The following is an 18,429-nucleotide window of genomic DNA, read 5'->3' on the forward strand; positions in this document are numbered from 1 at the left end:
AAACCTGGATAGTAAAACAGAACTTCTGTAACCGCCTCTTAGGGACAAAGGCTTATCTACAGCCATACCACCCTGAACGTGGCCAATCTGTTCTGACTCAGAAGCTGAGCAGGATCGGGCATGGTTAGTACTTGGATGGGACAGAAAAGCTTTAGCGAGTCTGTGCGTCAGCCCCAGTGGGGGCTTGGCCGGGTCTGCAGTGCCCCCACCAGGGCCCTGGGGACGGAGCCCTCCCCAGGAGGCACTCAGGAGGGGCTGAGAGATGCCTGAAGGCCTGACCCCAAAGCAGAAAGCTGGCCGCAGCCCCTGGTCTCCCGAAGCCCCAGAGAATTCAGCATCCAGAAACCATGGAGTCCACGGTGACTAGGAATCACATGCCCTGGGCCCCATGCCGCAGGTCCCAGCAGCTGGAGGTACTGATGTTTAATTTAGAAGTAGTGTCACTGGAAGGCTTCCCCAGGGGCTCAGCAGTAAGGAATCGGCCTGCAATGCAGGAGCCACAGGAGATGTGGGTCGATCCTTGGGTTGGAAGATCCCCTGGAGGAGGGCATGGCAACCCACTCCAGTATTCTTGCCTGGAGAATCCCATGGACAGAGGAGCCTTGTGGACTAACAGTCCAAAGGGTCACAAAGAGTTGGACACGAGTGAAGTGACTTAGCATGCACACACGTCATGTGAACCCTGTAGACCTGTCGCTTTCAGCTTCTGCTTGGAATAGAGGAGCTGGGAAAGTGGCCACCCACTTCACACAAAGAGCCACATAATGCTCGAATTTCCCCATTTTCCTGGGCCCGTCACAGTCCCGGGCAACCATACCCGAGATCCAAGGAAATACAGGTGCTTAAAGGAGGGACAGGAGATTGTGGGCATGGGAGGGACTCAGACTGAATTCAGGCCCAGTTCTGCAAGTGGGCCAGTGGGACACGCAAGAGAAGGCAGGACTCCTGGCGGTTGCAAGAGGTGTAGACCTGGGAATCCGCAGGGGCCTCGGGGCTGACCGCAGGGAGGGGGACCAGCAGGGCAGGGCGCCAGGTGCTGGGGGAGGGGCCCAGACCACAGCTGGGGAGGGCGGGGCCTTCTCAGTGCAGGACTGCAGTAGCAAGGGCAGCATAGAGGTGGCCTGCACACCACACCGCCCCCTCGCCTCCTCCTGGAAGCCCTCCAGCCTGCACAATTCTCCTGGTGACCCCCCGAATTCCTGTCCCCATGGCAGCCACCATTCTCTGCTGCCCTCCAAGCCTACTTTTCCAAAAATGCCTCCTAAGCTTGTGCCTCCAGCCATGGGGGGCCAGGGGGTCTGGGTGATTTACTGGGGGATGAACCTGGGCTGGTGCTGGGTGAATCCCAGGCCAAGCTGTCAAAACTCTGCCTATGTCCCCATCCTATGATGTCCACGAGCCCATGCGCCGGGGTCGGGGGTGGTGGTGGACACAGGTGGGCGTCACAAGGAGCAAGGACCTCCCCGCCCCCAAAACCAAGCCTGGGTCAGCAGACACAGCTCTGAGCACTCAGCCTCCCCCGGGGACAGAGGTGCCTTTCCACGCGAGACAGCTCGGCTCACCGGGGCCAGCCCCACACAGTGTGCCGTGTGTGCCCCCAGCACGGGTCCAGCCCCAGAGCAGAGCCGGACACAGGGGAGGGGCCACGGGACCCCGGGAGTGGGACCCAGACCCGTCAGGGTCCTCACACAGAGGGGGCTCCCAGGGCCAGCCTCAGCAGGACGACTGGGGTTCCCGCTCCTGGAGACAAAGGGAGGGCCGGGCAGGCCCTGTGCCAGGCTAGTCGGCGCTGGCCCAGCTGGAGGGCACGGCGAGCGAGTCCCTGGGGGCGTCGGGGTTGAAAGCAGCCTGAGTCCGCAGGAAATATGCCCGCCCAGGCCGAGAAAGCCAGCAAGGCACAGTGGCTGCCACACCTCAGGCACGTCGGACGCACGCACATCCGTAGCCCTGCGGCGGGGCCGGCGCTGCACAGGCCCGGGTCCCGTGGTTCCGGGCCGCAGCCTCAGCGGCCGGCCCTCCTAACCACAGCCCTAGGCGGGTTTCAGTCTCAGGAGGCTGTGCACGCGTTGACTCCCAGAGCCCTGAGCAGAGCGTGAGCGGGCAGTCGGCTGCCGTCCACCACCCCCTGGTGTCCACACGTGCCCCCTGGAAACACTCGTCTTACCTCTGCCCAAAGACACAGAATAAATGCACAGTTTTGTAAGAAGTTCAGACTTGGCTGAGGGCTGATGGCCGCGGTCTGGGCTGCTGAAGCAGGCCGGGGATAACCACATTATTTTCCCAAGAGCTCAGCCAGGCCACGCGAGGAGTAAGGCTTGGCCGGGGGCACTGGACATAAGCAAGTACCCAGTGCACTGCAAGGGCCCGACGGACACATCAGCTGCCCTGCACCGACCCAGCACAGCATCCCCAGGGCTGGGCAGGCGAGCCAAACAGGGCGGGCCGGCCCACCCTCCCCACCAGAGCTGCTCTCTGCCTCTAAAGGGTTCCAGACAAGGAGTGAAAACAGGCCCATCCCGGGGAAGCCAGGTGGGCCCAGGTGAGGCCCAGGGGACAGAGGTGAGGGTCCTACCTTGGAAGAAGCTTTTCACCCTGAGATAGCTGACGCTGAGACGCAGGACAGAAAGCTTGTCGAGCTTAGAGATGATGTCGGGCGGCAGCGGCAGCAGGCTGGCCAGGTGGTCCAGCTCGGCATTGAGGCGGTCCCGGTGCCGCTTGGAAGGGTTCGACTTCTCAGCGCCCACGGCAGGCCTCCTATGAGGGGAAGACCACAGTCAGGCTGGGACTCCCAGGCGGAAAGTGTCCCAGGCAGTGACCTCAGGAGGAGCACTCGGCTCCAAAGGCAGCTGCCGGCAAACACGTGCCTCACGGGATGAAAAGGCACTGGTTCCCGGAGATGCACAAGCTAGACTGCGGCCATGCTGGCCAAATCGGCTACACCAGCCACAGAGGCCACGCCAGCCACAGAGGCCATGCTGGCCACATCAGCTACACCAGTCACGGAGGCCACACTGGGCACAGAGGCCATGCCAGCTACATCGGCCACACCGGCAACACCAACCACGCTGGCCACTGTCGCAGCTCTGGAGGGAGGCCCAGAGACAGGGAAGAGCCAGCAGGAGGGCCGTGTGGCCTCTCTGTGACCACACCTGCCAAGGTAGCAGTGGGCACCAGCCCTGGGCACACTGCTTAGCTCTCTCGGGAGCTCCACTGGGCCCTGCCCTCTAGGCCTGCGTGGCCCCTCTGGGCCTGTGTCCCCCTGCTCAGCAGGGCAGGAAGGTGCTAATAAGGCCAAGGTGAGCAAGGCGGCCTGGGCACCATGGTGCCCCCTCCCCACCCCTCTACTCAGGAAGGGGAGGCCAGGGCCCCACCACCTCCCTCCCTCTGAGGGAGCGGCCCTACCTGAACGTCCTGCCCGCCACAGCTGCCCTCACGGGCCCTCTCACCCACCCTCAGCCCTGCCCCCTCCGTGCAGAAGTGTCTCCTTAACCTCCTTCCTAGAAAGCGAGGCCAGGCCAGTCGGGCAGGGGCCGCCTCCCCTGGGTCCGCGCTCCCCAGGTCGGGGGCTGCCTTCAGGGGCTCTGGGCTCCTGGGTCCAGAAGGTCCTGTTTTTCTACCATGCACTCACTTGTAAGAACGTGGAAACCTGTCCCACACAGTCCTTTGGGTCAGAAACCCCCAGGCACCCCGCACACCCCATGGGGCCGTGGGGGCCAAGACCAGACAAAACCACACAAGAGCAGAAGCTCCACCTCGGCTGCTTCTTTCTCTTGACTGAGCTGTAATTCATGTAACATAAAGCCGCTTTCAAGTGAAAGCGTGCTGGCATTTAGGACATGCACAGAGCTGTCGACCTCCACCAAGCTCCAAAACATCTCTTCACCCCCAAGTAACACTCCTGCCAAGCGGCTTCTCTCATCTCTCAGGCCCCAGCGGCCACAGCCGGTGTCTGTCTTTCTGGATTTGCTCGTTCAAACATTTCTGTAAATGGAGTCAGACTTCTCACACCCGGCATCCTTCACTGACCATCACACAGTCAAGCTTCTTCCATCAGGCAGCCTGTGCGGAGTGTCACTACTTCTCAGGGCTGAGTCATGTTCCATGGCCCTGCGATTCTATGTTTAACTTTTTGAGGAGTTGCCAGACTGTCTTCCACACCAGCCATACTTCACAGCCTCACCAACACTTGCTATTGTCCTTTTTAAAATAACATTCCCATCTGTGTGATGGTGTAACAGTGTGATCACTCACCTAGAGCCAGACACCCTGGAGTGTGAAGACAAGTGGGCCTTGGGAAGCATCACCATGAGCAAAGCTAATGGAGGTGATGGAATTCCAGCTTAGCTATTTCAAATCCTAAAAGATGATGCTGTTAAAGTGCTGCACTCAAAATGCCAGCAACTTTGGAAAACTCAGCGGTGGCCACAGGACTGGAAAAGGTCAGTTTCATTCCAGTTCCAAAGAAGGGCAAAGCCAAAGAATGTCCAAACTACCTGCACAATTGCGCTGATTTCACACGCCACCAAGGTCATGCTCAAAATCCTCCAAGCCAGGCCTCAACAGTATGTGAACCGAGAACTTTCAAGTGTACAAGCTGGGTTTAGAAAAGGCAGAGGAACCAGAGATCAAATTGCCAACATCTGCTGGATCATAGAAGAGGCAAGAGAGTTCCAGAAAAACATCTACTTCTGTTTCATGGACTACGCTAAAGCCTTTGATTGTATGGATCACAACACACTGTGGGAAATTCTTTGAGAGATGGGAATATCAGACCATCTTATCTGCCTCCTAAGAAATCTGTATGCGGGTCAAGAAGCAACAGTTAGGACCGGACATGGAACAACAGATTGGTTCCAAATTGGGAAAGGAGTATGTCAAGGCTGTATGTTGTCACCCTGCTTATTTAACTTACATGCAGAGTACATCATGCTTAATGCTGGGCTGGATAAAGCACAAGCTGGAATCAAGATTGCCAGGAGAGAGATCAATAACCTCAGATAGGCAGATGACACCACCCTTACGGCAGAAAGTGAAGAGAAACTGAAGAGCCTTTTGATGAAAGTGAAAGAGGGGACTGAAAGAGCTGACTTAAAACTCAACATTCAGAAAACTAAGATCATGGCATCTGGTCCCATCACTTCATGGCAAATAGATGGGGGAACAATAGAAACAGTGGCTGACTATTTTTTTCGGCTCCAAAATCACTGCATATTAAAAAGCAGAGACATTACTTTGCCAACAAAGGTCCGTCTAGTCAAGGCTATGGTTTCTCCAGTAGTCACGTATGGATGTGAGAGTCGGATCATAAAGAAAACTGAGCACCAAAGAACAACTGTACTTGAACTGTGGTGTTGGAGAAGATTTAAGAGTCCCTTGGACTGCAAGGAGATCAAATCAGTCAATCCTAAAGGAAATCAGTCCTGAATATTCATTGGAAGGACTGAGGCTGAAGCTGAAACTCCAATACTTTGGCCACCTGATGGGAAGAACTAACTCATTTGAAAAGACCCTGATGCTGGGAAAGATTGAAGGCGGGAGGAGAAGGGGATGACAGAGGATGAGATGGTTGGATGGCGTCACCGACTCAATGGGCCTGAGTTTGAACAAGCTCTGGGAGTTGGTGATGGACAGAGAGGCCTGGCGTGCAGCAGTCCATGGGGTCACAAAGAGTTGGACACGACTGAGTGACTGAACTAACTTAATGAATGAATGGCCAACAATGTTGGGCATCTTCTCATGTGCTTGTTGGCCATCTCTGTATGTCTTTGGAGAAATGTCTACTTGAGCCTTTTGCCCATTTTTAAATTGGGTTGTTTGCTCTTGAGTTGTAGGAAATCTTTATATATTCGGGATACTAGATCCTTAACAGATACACACATTTTCTCCCATTCTCTGGTTATCTTGTCACTTTCTTCAGTTTCTTTTCTTATTTCTTCCTTAATGAGGTGCCTACACCAACGTTGGTCATCTGCTAACAAAATGCAGAGCCAGGAAATGTGGGGAGACGGAGCAGCCTCGTGTAGACTGGACTTGCCACCCAGAGGGGAGCCCCGCCCAGAAGTGAGAGAACTCAAAGCCTCCCCAGAAAGCAGAGCAGTGCCGAGGGCAGGTACAGGGGCCAGAGGAGGGCAGAGACCTCAATGGGGCAGACCTGTGGGGAGCAGGCCCCCAGCCACACCTGGGATGGACTGAGCAGTGACTGTCCCCACCCCTACCCCGCGGGGCACCGGGGGACACTCCTGACTGAAGGTACGGGTGTTGGGAAGGCCCTACTCCTTCCAGCTTTCTCAAACCAAGCGCCCGGCTGCCCCTCAAAGCCAGCCCAACATGCCTCCCCAGGCTTTGGTTCCAGGGGCCAGGGCAGAGACCCTCGCCCCCACCAGGTGGGTGAGGGGGCCACTGGAGGGACAAGGCCCTCTGAGCTGACCTCGGGTTTGGGCCCAGAGCCACGGTGGGAAGCCCCAGTTCTGCAGGGTGGAGACTCGGGAGGAGGTGAGGGGCCCAGAAACCTAAAACACCCGGGACAAGTCCAACAGGAGACACCCGACACCTAAACAGCGCCGAGCAAAGAGACACAAACAATGGAAATTCAGCCAGTGAGGCTGGGTACTGTTCAGATGGTGTTACCCCCAAACTGACCTGTGGACTCGACGGGGCCTCGACGGAAATCCCAACAGGACTTTTTGCAGAAACGACAAGCAGTCTAGACTTTACGTGGACGTGCAGGGGATCGTCAGTCAGAGGGCAGGGTTGGAGGACTCACCTGACTGACCATAATCCTCTCGGAGTTAAGTGTTTCATTTCGGTTTGGTTTCAGACAAAGATGGAAAAAGATGAATGGAACAGAAGAGAGGGTCCAGAAACAGAGCCACATGCTTTCGGTCAATTCACTTGACAAAGACGCTAACGGATTCAACAGGAAAAGAAACTCTTTTCAACAAATGGTGCTAATCAACTGGACAGCCAAGAAAACAAGCAAACATCAACCCTTACCTCACACAGTACCAGAAATTAGATCAAAACAGACTGTAGGCCTAAATCTAAAATGTACCATAAAACTTTACAAGAAAATATGTTAGAAAATCTTGGAGACCCTGGAAGGAGTCCTGGGGACTCTCAGGGCACACACTAAAAATACTGTGAAAGAAAAAAATGATAAATTGATCTTTCTCAAAGAATTTAAAATGACTTTTGAAAGTCACCATCAAGAAAATTAAAAGGGGAGCCATAGATTGATTGGCTAAAAATATTCACAAGAGCCTATATCCAGAATAGTAAAGAAGTTTCATAATTCAACAAGAAGACAAAAAGCCCAATAAGAAGACAGACGAACTCTTTACCAGAGGAGCTCTGTGGACAGCAGGTAAGCACAGGAAAGGCCACGAGCACCGTTCCTCACTGGAGAAATGCAATGCAAAGCCACGGTGAGCCTCCACCACGGCCCGTCGGGGAGCTGAGACCAGGACGGACACCCAGGTGCTCTGAGGAGGCAGACGAGCCCCGCGCCCCGCCACCAGCAGCGTGGACAGCGAAGCTGCTCAGAAAACCGTCTGTCTGGCGGATTCTCAGAAAGCTGAGCCCTTCTCGACTGCACACGGACCCACAATCCCACCCAAGAGAAATGAAGGCACACACCTGAAGACTCAAACATAAGCGTTCACAGCAGCTTTGCCAGTGACACCCCAACCTGGGACCCCCCGACTGTCACCTGAGATGAGTAACCACACGTGGCTCACCCGCACGATGGCACACAAGTCGCGCAGGAAGCTACTTCATCACCACAGGGGACTGAAGACCCCACTCGGAGAAGGTCCCCTTTGTGGAAAGTCCCAGGAAGTGCAGACCAGCCTGCAGGACGGGGGTGCAGGCAAGGTGCCTGTGAGGCCGCAGGAGGAGGGGCAGGCACAAGGAGCCTCAGAGCCGCTAACCTCAGTTTCAGGAGGGCCTTCTCAAGCTGCTCGTGTCCCCACATGGATCAGACCGTGTGCAGCGAGTGCTCTCAGCCCAGGGCACTCTGGTCACAGCCAGTCATACGAAGACAGAAGTGGAGATGAGGGGGAGCCCCGCAGCTCACACAGCTCTGAGCTCAGAGCGCAAGGTGCTGCCCCCAGAGCACGGGACCACCACTACCACAGTCACCCCCCACGGCGGCGGGGGAAGGGGCCGGTCACCCCTCGTGGCCAGGGGCGGGGACACGGTCACCCCCCACGGTGGGGGGCGGGGACACGGTCACCCCCCACGGTGGGGGTGGAAGGGGCCGGTCACCCCTCGTGGCAAGGGGCGGGGACACGGTCACCCCCCACGGCGGGGGGGAAGGGGCCGGTCACCCCTCGTGATGGGGGCAGGGACACGGTCACCCCTTACGGCGGGGGTGGGGGTCTGGTCACCCCTCGCGGCAAGGGGCGGGGACACGGTCACCCCCGACAGGGAGGGCGGGGGCGGCCGGTCACCCCTCACGGCGGGGGGTGGGGGGTGGGGACCCTGCAGCCCGCCCTGCTTGCTCTGGTGTGGGCCCACCCTGGGCCTCGGGGGAGCACGTTGTTACCCGGGCTTCTAGCAGGTTCCACCTTGCAGTCCATTGGCAGGCTCCAGACTTTCTTTGCCCACCCACAGCCCACAGCCTTGGCGAGGGGGCAGGACTGCAGCTGGCACGTGGGACTCACACTCACTCCCAGGAGAGCCCAAGGGCTTTGGCCCAGGCACCAGGTACACACCCCAGCAGCCTCCCCAGCCTTTGCAACCCACAGACGCTGGTGCCCAGACAGGCCGGCAGGGCCATGTCCACAGGCACAGCTGAGTGCGTGTGTTCAGGTGTCCTTCACTGTCCCTGAAACCACAGATCTAAACACCTAATACCATGACAAACCGGTGAGGAGAACTCTTCTCATCCAACAGAAATCCTGGGAGCAACCAGCAGCCACAGGGCAGAAGAAACAGACTCAGAACACACACCTTTCACCAGGAAAGACTCCAAGGGCTCAGAACTTCTAAATGCATATTCAAGATCTTCTAGGAAAATTCTCCTAAACTTGACGCAGGGAAGACCTTTCTAAATGTGACATAAAATTAGCCACAGAGGAAAAGATTAATAAACTCAACTACATGAAAATTAAGTGCTTTTTGCATGGCAAAGAATACCACAAGTAAAATAAAAACTGACAGAAAGTATGTGAAACACGTTCAGGAACCTGTATCCCCAGTGTACAAAAAGCCCTCACAAATCACAAAGCACAAAAACATAAACAATCCGATAGAAAAGTGAGCGAAAGCTGTCAACACAGACAGTCACAGAAAAGGAGACAGCGTGTCTGCCAGGCTCGAGTCTGAGAAAAGCACCCACATTCCCCAAAGCCCAAGGAGCACCGTGCACCCGGCGGGACTCGGTTCTAGTGCCGGCCAGTACGGTGACACCTGTGAGGTCACAAACGCCACACTCCTGGCCTGAGCGACGCCACTTGTAGGAACACGCGTGCCTGTTGGGTCTGGCCTTGATTCACCTGCTTGCAAGCTGATAGCTTGCTGCTGGCTACTGATCCTGGCTGAGGCACCAGCTCCCCCAGCTCAGCAGGAAACTCACTGCTCACAGCACAGCGGGGCACACCTCTCCGTCTGCATCACTGACCCACGCCCCCAAGTCCACGAGGGTGACACAGGCGCGGCCAAGCAGGGGCTGCAGAGCGGGCTCTGAGTCAAAGCCGAGGCGTCCACCACTCCCACCGTGAACATTCAACGAGCTTGCTCGGTCCACGAGGAAAGGCCAGCGCGTGGCCAGAGCCGCCGCCTCTGCAAAGACGGGTGAGAGCGCAACACAAGGCCCAAAGTCACAGCAGACACCAGTGAGATGGCCTGAGCAGGCGCTGGCAGAGGGCTGGGGCCAACACACCACGGTGCATCCTGAACTGCTGGACAAGGAACCCTCGAGGAACAACGTCACAGGCACACTGCCAGGTGTGCAAACACGGCCAGCCCCTCGTGCACAGAGGCAGGGAGCTGCCCCGATAAACACTGTTTTGGCTGGTTTGTGCGTTACTGCTCTCAGACCCCAGGTGTGGACATGGCCCCTGGGTCCTGGTGGACACACCCCTGCCCCCGGATCCCAGGGCACACAGCTGTGTCTCCAGGTCCTTTCTTTCCCTATCTAAGGAGACAAGTGTTCTCACCAGAGCAGAGGAGCTGAGGACGTTGCCCCACCTCTCCCTGGGTATACAACTCTGCTGTCCCCCCGCCTCCCGCAGACTAGGCTGCACACTTGCCCCCAGCCCCATCCCAAGGTCACAGAAGCCACACAGCTGACTTAGGTGACAGCCACTTTCCAAAGTCCAGCCTCACCAGTCTTGCAGCCCGTCCTTGGGGCTGGAGGGGCCCCCATTCCTGTCAACCTCTCACGGGTCCTACAGCCCCCAGGGGCCGGAGGGTGGCCTGGGTCACAGAAACCCAATGCCCACACAGACATGACTGCAGGGTGCCCTCATGGTGGCCCCGAGCTGCACTGGGCAGCCATAGACGGGGCTGGTGGGGTTGCGCCTGGGGTACCCCTCAACTCAGCCTCCTGGAGGCTTGGAGGATGAGCCCCAGTCTCCTTTCACTTGGGGTTAAGCCCTGGGGCACTGGGGTGTATCCAGCCGGAAACAGTCTCACCCCGGAAGGGGGGTACCCCTTGGCCGGACCTAAGCTGCAATCAGGGCTGGGAAGGCAGCCCAGGGTCCTGCCCCCAAGCCCGGCAGCCAAGACCCCAATGTCCTGAGGGTGCCTGGCCCTCAGGAAGGCCTGACAGAACCCTTGCCTCACTCGCTTTCTTCCTAAAATTCACTTTTTCCAATGAAAGCACAAGGCCTCCCCTCCGTCAGTAGGCATCAGCAAAGACATGATACTTTACTGTTTCTGAACGGGCTTCCTGCGTTTTCTCCCGGCGTACAGGCACTCCCCCGGTGGGATCATCGTCTCGGGCCCTAAAAGAGAGGGAGCATCAAGTCGGTCATGTGAACGGAGCCGGTGTCCACACATTGCCCCAAACCCCAAGGCAGCGGGCGGGGCGTGCCCCCTCACAATGAGGCACGCGAGGGCATGATGCCCCGGGTGTGAACCATGGCCCCCAGGCCCAGGCCCTGAACGTGGGAGCTGGCTCCTGCCACGCCCCTTCTCCACACACAGCCCCTGGGCCCCCAGGGTGGCCCGAGCACCCGGTCCTGTCACCGCACTCCTGAGACAACAGCCCTGGCTGGGAGAGCTCCCGGTAGGTAGACCCCCTGAAGCGACTGGAAACAGGAGTCGCTGGTCCAGCAGGACACCAGGCCGCGGGCACAGAGGGCTGAGTGCTGGGTCGGGGCTCCGGGCAGGCGCCCCTCTCCTGCTCCCTGTGGCCCGTCTGTCCCTCCCAGCAGCCTACCTCCCCCAAAGCCTGCACTTCTGGGCACACGGGCTTCCTCTTTTCTACGTAAAATCTCTCTCGATGCCACCACACTGGGCATCCGCTTTGGCCGCTAACTCAGAGCTGCACTGAGCCTGCTGACCACGCCTGGTGGCCACCACCTGCAGTGTGGATGCGATCACTGGCTGAGGGAGCAGCCCTGTGACCATTGCCTGAGGCTGGGCAGCCTGCCCATCACCTCAGGACACACGTCAGAACCTCGGTTTCCCGTGCAGTGGGGCTGAGCCTCACGGACGCCCTGCAGACCAGCCCTCTGCATCAGGCTCCGGGCCAGCAGACACGGAGAGGAGGCCAGCGGCCCTGCCCGGCCTCAAGTGTCCAACCTGGAAGAGGAAGCAGATTCAAACTCACAATTTCCACCCTTTCCTCCACGTTCAGCAAGTGACGTGAAAATGCCGGAAACGTCATGAATCCACTCTAAGCATAAGAAACACACTTTGACTACTGGCAAAAGTAGGTAAAGGAAATGGATCAAAAAGGATACACCGATCCAAAGTCCAGCTGGAGTAGCTGTGTGAGTAGCTGAGTGAGTGTCAGACAAAGCTGACTTCAGACAAAGGAGAGTCACCAGCACAGAAAGGGATGCCGCACATGAACGGCCGTCTTTCTCGATGACGGGCCGTCTTTCTCAATGACAGTACACCACCCAGAGCTTCAAAATGCATGAAGCGAAAACTAAAAAACCGAGAAGATAATTCATCAGTGACTTCAACATTCCTTTCTCACTAATCGATCGTGGTTCAGTCACTAAGTCGTGCCCGACTCTGCGACCCCATGGACTGCAGCACGCCAGGCCTCCCTGTCCATCACCAACTCCCAGAGTTTACTCAAACTCCTGTCCATTGAGTTGGTGATGCCATCCAGCCATCTCATCCTCTGTAGGGCCCTTCTCCTGCCTTCAATCTTCTCAGTAATCAAGATAGCAAATAAACAGAAAATCACAAAAGTTGTGGAATACCCACACCACAGACGTAGACTAACAGAAGTGTATACAGACCATGCCACCCGACAGCAGCAGAGTCCACGCTCTGTAGTTGGGACACTCAAGACAGACCATATTCTGAAATATAAAGCAATCCGTAACAGACTTATAAGAATAAAAATCATACAAAGTATATTCTCTAACAATAATGGAATTAAACTAGAAACATATATGGAAAATTCCAAAGTATCTGGTAATAAAATAACCACCGGTCAAAGAGAAAGTCTCAAAGAAATTTAGAAGTATTTTGAATTGAATGAAAATACTTGACGGATGTGAGTTTGAGTGAACTCCAGGAGTTGGTGATGGACAGGGAGGCCTGGCGTGCTGCGATTCATGGGGTTGCAAAGAGTCGGACACGACTGAGCGACTGAACTGAACTGAACTGAACAACACATCAGACTTTATGGGGCACAGCTGAGCAGTACTTTGATGGACAGTGGTAACATTAAATGTTTATAGTAGGAAAAAATTAAATGTTCCAGGTAAGTAACCTAAGCTTCCACTTTAAGTGACTACAAGAAAACCAATCCAAATCAAGCAGAAAGGTGGAAATAATAAAGAGGAAATATCAATAAAACTTATGTTTCTTCTGTTTGTTTATTTTATTTTGTTTTGTTTTGTTTTCCCTGGAGGCATGTGGGATCTTAGCTTGCCAATCACAGATCAAACCTGCACTCCCTGCATTGGAAAGCAATGTCCTACCCACTGGATTGCCAGAGAAGTCCCTCAGTGAAACTTAAAACAGAAAAACAGAGAAAAATAAACGAAGCCAAGAGCTGATTCTTTGAAAAGACCAACAAAATTGATAAACCTCTTGCCAGCCTGATCAAAAAATAGAGAAGAGACAAATTACCAATATCATGAATGAAAGAAGGTGAAACAGAGGAGGACCCTATGGTCCTTGGCCCCTACCAATTCCTCTGCCTGTCTTTTGTCTGCAGAAAACTTTAGTCAAAGAATAAATTTAATCAGAGAAGTGAGAAATGCAGAAACGAAGGACAACAGACTAAATAATAATGCAGTCATTAAGCACAGTCAAGGACCTTCAGCTCTTTCTCAAAGGCTATATATAATATTCTGAGCCATATCCTGTGACCTGTCTTATAGACACTAAAATACCAGATGGAGAATTTAAACTACATGATGACCAGACTGTACCCAGGAATTGGCCTCAAAGAAATGGTAACAAACTGACCCTGGAGCTGAAAATTAACTGTACCTAAAACAACCAAGATGATGTTGGTCAGACCACCGATGACCAATTTGAAGATGACCGTCAGAGCTGACTGTGCTGTTTCTGCTGTTTCTGCATGTAGAACCTCCCGCCCAACTTCTGTCTGTAAAACCTCTTGCCCTGTTGGTTGCCAGTAGCAGGGTGGGAGTCAGCCTTTGGACAGACGTCTGCCATCCTCTCTCCGTCCCAGCTGCCAGCATCTGAAATAAAGCAAACTTTCCACCAACCTGGCCTGTTTACTGGCTTTTGGGCAGCGAGTAGCCAGACCCCACATACCTCTTGGTAACAGATTTTGCAGCAAGCAGCCCACCTCACTCTTTTGGTAACAAAGGGACATCACTACAGATACCACAACCATCAGAAGGAAAGCAAGGGAACACGGCCATGAACTCAGCTGTGTGCCCTGCAAGTTCATGTGTTAAAGCCCTGGTCCCGCATCTGAATGTCCTGGAGATGGGCCTTCACGGAGGCTATTAGGGTTAAACAGGGTCTTCCAGGTGGAACCCTGCCCTGCCAGAACTGTTGGCCTCACAAGAAGAGGGAAAGAGAGGACAACACTCTTCACTGCGTGTGAGCTAAGAAGCCCCTTTCCACCAGAAGTCAGGTCAGCAGGCACCTTGATCTTGGACTTCACAGCCACTGGAACTGTGAGAAATAAATCTTCACTATTCACAGGTGTTGTTTACGCCACGGAGTCTGTGTGTTTTGTTATGGTAGTCCAAGGAGACTAAGGGGGTTCCCTGGTGGCTCAGATGGTAAAGAATCTGCCTGCAATGCAGCAGACCCAATTCAATCCCTGGGTTGGGAAGATCCCCTGGAGAAGGGAATGGCAACCCACTCTTGCCTGGAGAATCCCATGGACAGAGGAGCCTGGCGGGCTACAGTCCATGGGGTTGCACAGAGTCAGACATGACTGAGCAATTAACACTTTCACTGAGGAGACTAAGACAAATACTCTCCCCACAGATTCAACAGTTTAGATGAAATGGACCAGTTTCCTGAACAACATAAACTAACAAACTCACTCAAGAAAAATAACCTGCTTAGCCTGTCTCTACTCCTATGACAAACAAAAGCAAAAGCCCAGGTGGAGTCACTGGTGAATTCTACCAATTTAAGGAAGAAACCATACAATTCTCTGCAAAAAACTAAAAATCAAATTTAAAACTGGCAACTAATTTATTTAAGTTTGGCATTCCTGATACTAAAACCAAAGATGTTTTGGGTAAACTACAGACAAAAATCATCCCTCATGAACACAGGCACAAAAATCTTCAATTAAATGTTAGCAAACAGGACCAGAAATATATAAAGAGCACAACATATCACAAGTGAGGTTTGCTCAAGGAATTCAAGAAATTGAGTATAATTCACTTTATTTATGAACAAAAGAAAAATATATATGGTCACCTCCACACATATTGGAGAAGGAAATGGCAACCCACTCCAGTGTTCTTGCCTGGAGAATCCCAGGGACGGGGGAGCCTGGTGGGCTGCCGTCTATGGGGTCGCACAGAGTCGGACACGACTGAAATGACTTAGCAGCATATATAAAATGCTTAGTGACATATATAAAATGTTTAGCAACATATATAAAATGCATTAGGCCAAATCCATGTAAAATAATTTTTAAAACTCTCATTAAACTAGGAATAGAAGGAACTTTATTAACCTGATAAAGTGCTAGTCACTCATGTGTGTCCAACTCTTTGTGACCCCATGAACTGTAACTCACCAGGCTCCTCTGTCCATGGAATTCTCCAGGCAAGAAGACTGGAGTGGATTGCCATTCCCTTCTCCAGGAGATCTTCCCAACCCAGGAATCGTAACCAGGTCTCCTGCATTGTAGATGGATTCTTTACCATCTGAGCCATCAGAGAAGCCCAACCTGATAAAAGGCATCTTCGAAAAGGTGCACAGCTGGCATCACACCTAAGAGTGAAAGGCAGAGCGCGTCCCCGGAGACCATGAATGAGACAGACGCCCGCTGCCATCACTCCCTGTGATGTTCACAGACAACACGACGGCACACACGGAAAATGACAAAACGTGGCTGCAACAAATCTCTTATAATAACTGAGTTCAGCGAGGTCACAGAGAAGAAGGACAATATAGAAAAGTCAACTGTGCTTCCATACACTAGCAACAAACAACTGAATACAGATAGTCAAAAAAAACCATACCATTTACAATAGCATCAAAATAAAAATTAAATATTTAGATATTTCAAGAGGCTTAATATGTGTAACTGGGGCCCTAAAGAATAGGAGGGCAAAGGAGGTGACAGAAGTAAGTAATAATAGCAGAAATTTGTCCAAACAATGAAAACTACGAACCTACAGATTCAAGAAGTCAATGTATCCCAAGCGTAAGAAAGAGGAAAAAACTATACAAGGCACATCAAAATCAAACCACACATAACCAGCAATAAAGGGGACAATCTTAGAAGCTGCCAGAGACCACAGTGTTGGGCACAAAGAAACACAGGTAAGTGTGACCACAGACGCCTCCTGAGAAACACGGATGCGGAGGACGCAGTGAGCCGCATCCTTAAAGCACTGAAGGAAGAGGCATGAAAGTAAAATTCCTAACACTGAAAATCACTGCGAAAAATTAAGGCTAAATAAAGACTTTTTCAGACATGAAAAAGCTGAAGGATTCGTTGCCAGCTGACCCACACTATAAGAAATGTGAAAGAGTGTCTTCAGGCCAAAGGAAAATGATACCAGATGGAAACGTGGATCCACAAGCGAACAGAAAGCACAGGAAGTGGTAACTGCACGGGCAAAAATGCGGGACCCTTCTTACCGTTTAAATATCTTTAAAAGATAATTGACTGTTTAAACAACGACAACAGTGTGTTGTGCGGTTTACGACCTACGCAGATGAACAAGGCAGCTACAGCACAGAGGCCAGGAGAGGGACGTGGCGGCGCCCTGGCAGTGGCGGGACGCGGGGGACGGTCCCCAGGGACCCCGTGTGCCAGGCACCTGCCTGCTCCACGGGCCAGGCCCTCCTGGCACCTCTCCTCCGCAGTGAACGCCGTGGGACACCGGCCACCACCAGGGGCTTCTGGCTTCCACCACCTGCATGCTCCTGCTTACCCGTGTCGGGAGCCGGGAAACGGGGCGACCACCCCCACTCTTCTGGAGCCTGAGCCCCCACACCCAAGCAAGCCTTCTGGGCGCCTCCCTCAGTCCTGAGTACCCTTTTGAGCTCTCTTTTCACTGTTGCTGATACTTCTTTCGATTAACTAAAGTCTCTGAATTTTAAAAAATTAAGTAAAAAAAACATAAAAGGCTAATTTTTAAAGTCTACACATTTTAGAGATACATATATGCTAACACCTGTGAAAGAATGACATGTCAGTGATTGTTTCTACGTAATCTGGGGAGTAGGGTGGGGTTTATGCTGCTTGATGAATAAATTGGGCTCGTTATAAAACCCTCTCCACATTTGTAGAAGGTCTGAAAACTTTCATAATAAAAGGGTTTTAAAGGCTTTGAAGAGAGATGTGGCGTAAGAATAAACATGTGTGGTCTATGGATTTTCAACAATGAGGCCCTTCGATGGGGAAGAAGGGCCCCCTCACCAAAAGATTCTGGACAACTGGACATGCACACACCGAAGGGCGGGGGACCCACCTACCACCGACAAAAATCAACCAGTTAGTTAAAGACCTGAGGGTACGAGCTAAAACTGTAAAACTCTTGAGGGAAACATAATGCTATGTTTCGTTCAGCCTTAAATTTGGCAATGGATTCTTAGATATGTCACCAAAAGCATGAGGAAGAAAAGAAAAATGAGATAAACTGAACTTCATCAAGATTTAAAACGTGGACTTCAAAGGACACTATCAAGAAAGTGAAGGGACACTCACACAGAGAATATTAAATACAAATCACATATCTGATAAAGTCTAGTGTCCAGGCTATAAAAAGAACTCTTAAAACTCGACGACAAAAAGACAAACAACCTAATTAAAAATGAGCAAAGGACCTGAACAGATACACACATGGTCAACAGGTACATAAAAAGACGCTCAACATCATGAGTCACTAGGGAAACGAGAATCAAACCCACAATGAGGCACCGCTCCACGCCCACGACGGCGGCCATAGTGTTTAAAAAGGAAAACGACAAATGTTGGTGAGGGTGTAGGGAAAAGGGGTCCCAAGTGCCTTGCTGGTGGGGATGGAAAACGGCACAGCTCCTGTAGAAAGCGTTTGAGAATTTCCTCCAAAAGTGCAACACAGAGTCACTATACGACCCAGCAATTCCACTCCTATCCCAAGAGAGCTGAAAACATGCACTCAAACAAAATCCGGCTCACAATACTCAGAGCATCATTATTCACAACAGCCAAAAAGCAGAAACAACCCAAATGCCCATCAGTTGATGAACAGATAAAGAAAACGTGGTCCATCCACACCGTGGACTACCACTCAGCCGTAAGAAGGAGTGAAGCCCTGATGTCCCTACAACACGATGGAGCTTGGAAACATGATGCCACGGGACGGAAGGCAGGCCCCGAAGGATACACATTGATTCCATGTAGAGGAAACGTCCAGAAAGTAGATGAATGCCAGGGGCGGAGGCAAAAAGAAGGGGGAGTAACTGCTTGAAGGGTATGGCATTTCCATTTGGGATGAAGAAAATGTTTTGGAATTAGAGGTGGGAGTTGCACAGCTTTGGCAATATACTCAATAAATACTACGGTACTGTAAATTCTTTAATGGTCAATTTTATGTAATTGAATATTACCATACTAAAAACAAAGAA

The 18,429-nt window shown here is 52.7% G+C and overlaps 1 protein-coding gene across 1 annotated transcript in view; it reads right to left on the reverse strand.

Moving 5' to 3' along the window:
* Positions 1-10,938, reverse strand: part of AHRR (aryl hydrocarbon receptor repressor) — a 76,711-nt gene extending 65,773 nt beyond the window's left edge. Inside the window, 2 exon segments of the mRNA XM_005894658.2 lie at positions 2,573-2,754; positions 10,877-10,938. Of these exon segments, the coding sequence (XP_005894720.2) occupies positions 2,573-2,754; positions 10,877-10,938 (244 nt within the window).
* Positions 10,939-18,429: the final 7,491 nt, after the last annotated feature.

The sequence above is a fragment of the Bos mutus genome, chromosome 20 (assembly GCF_027580195.1).
Source record: "Bos mutus isolate GX-2022 chromosome 20, NWIPB_WYAK_1.1, whole genome shotgun sequence".
Lineage (NCBI taxonomy): Eukaryota > Metazoa > Chordata > Mammalia > Artiodactyla > Bovidae > Bos > Bos mutus.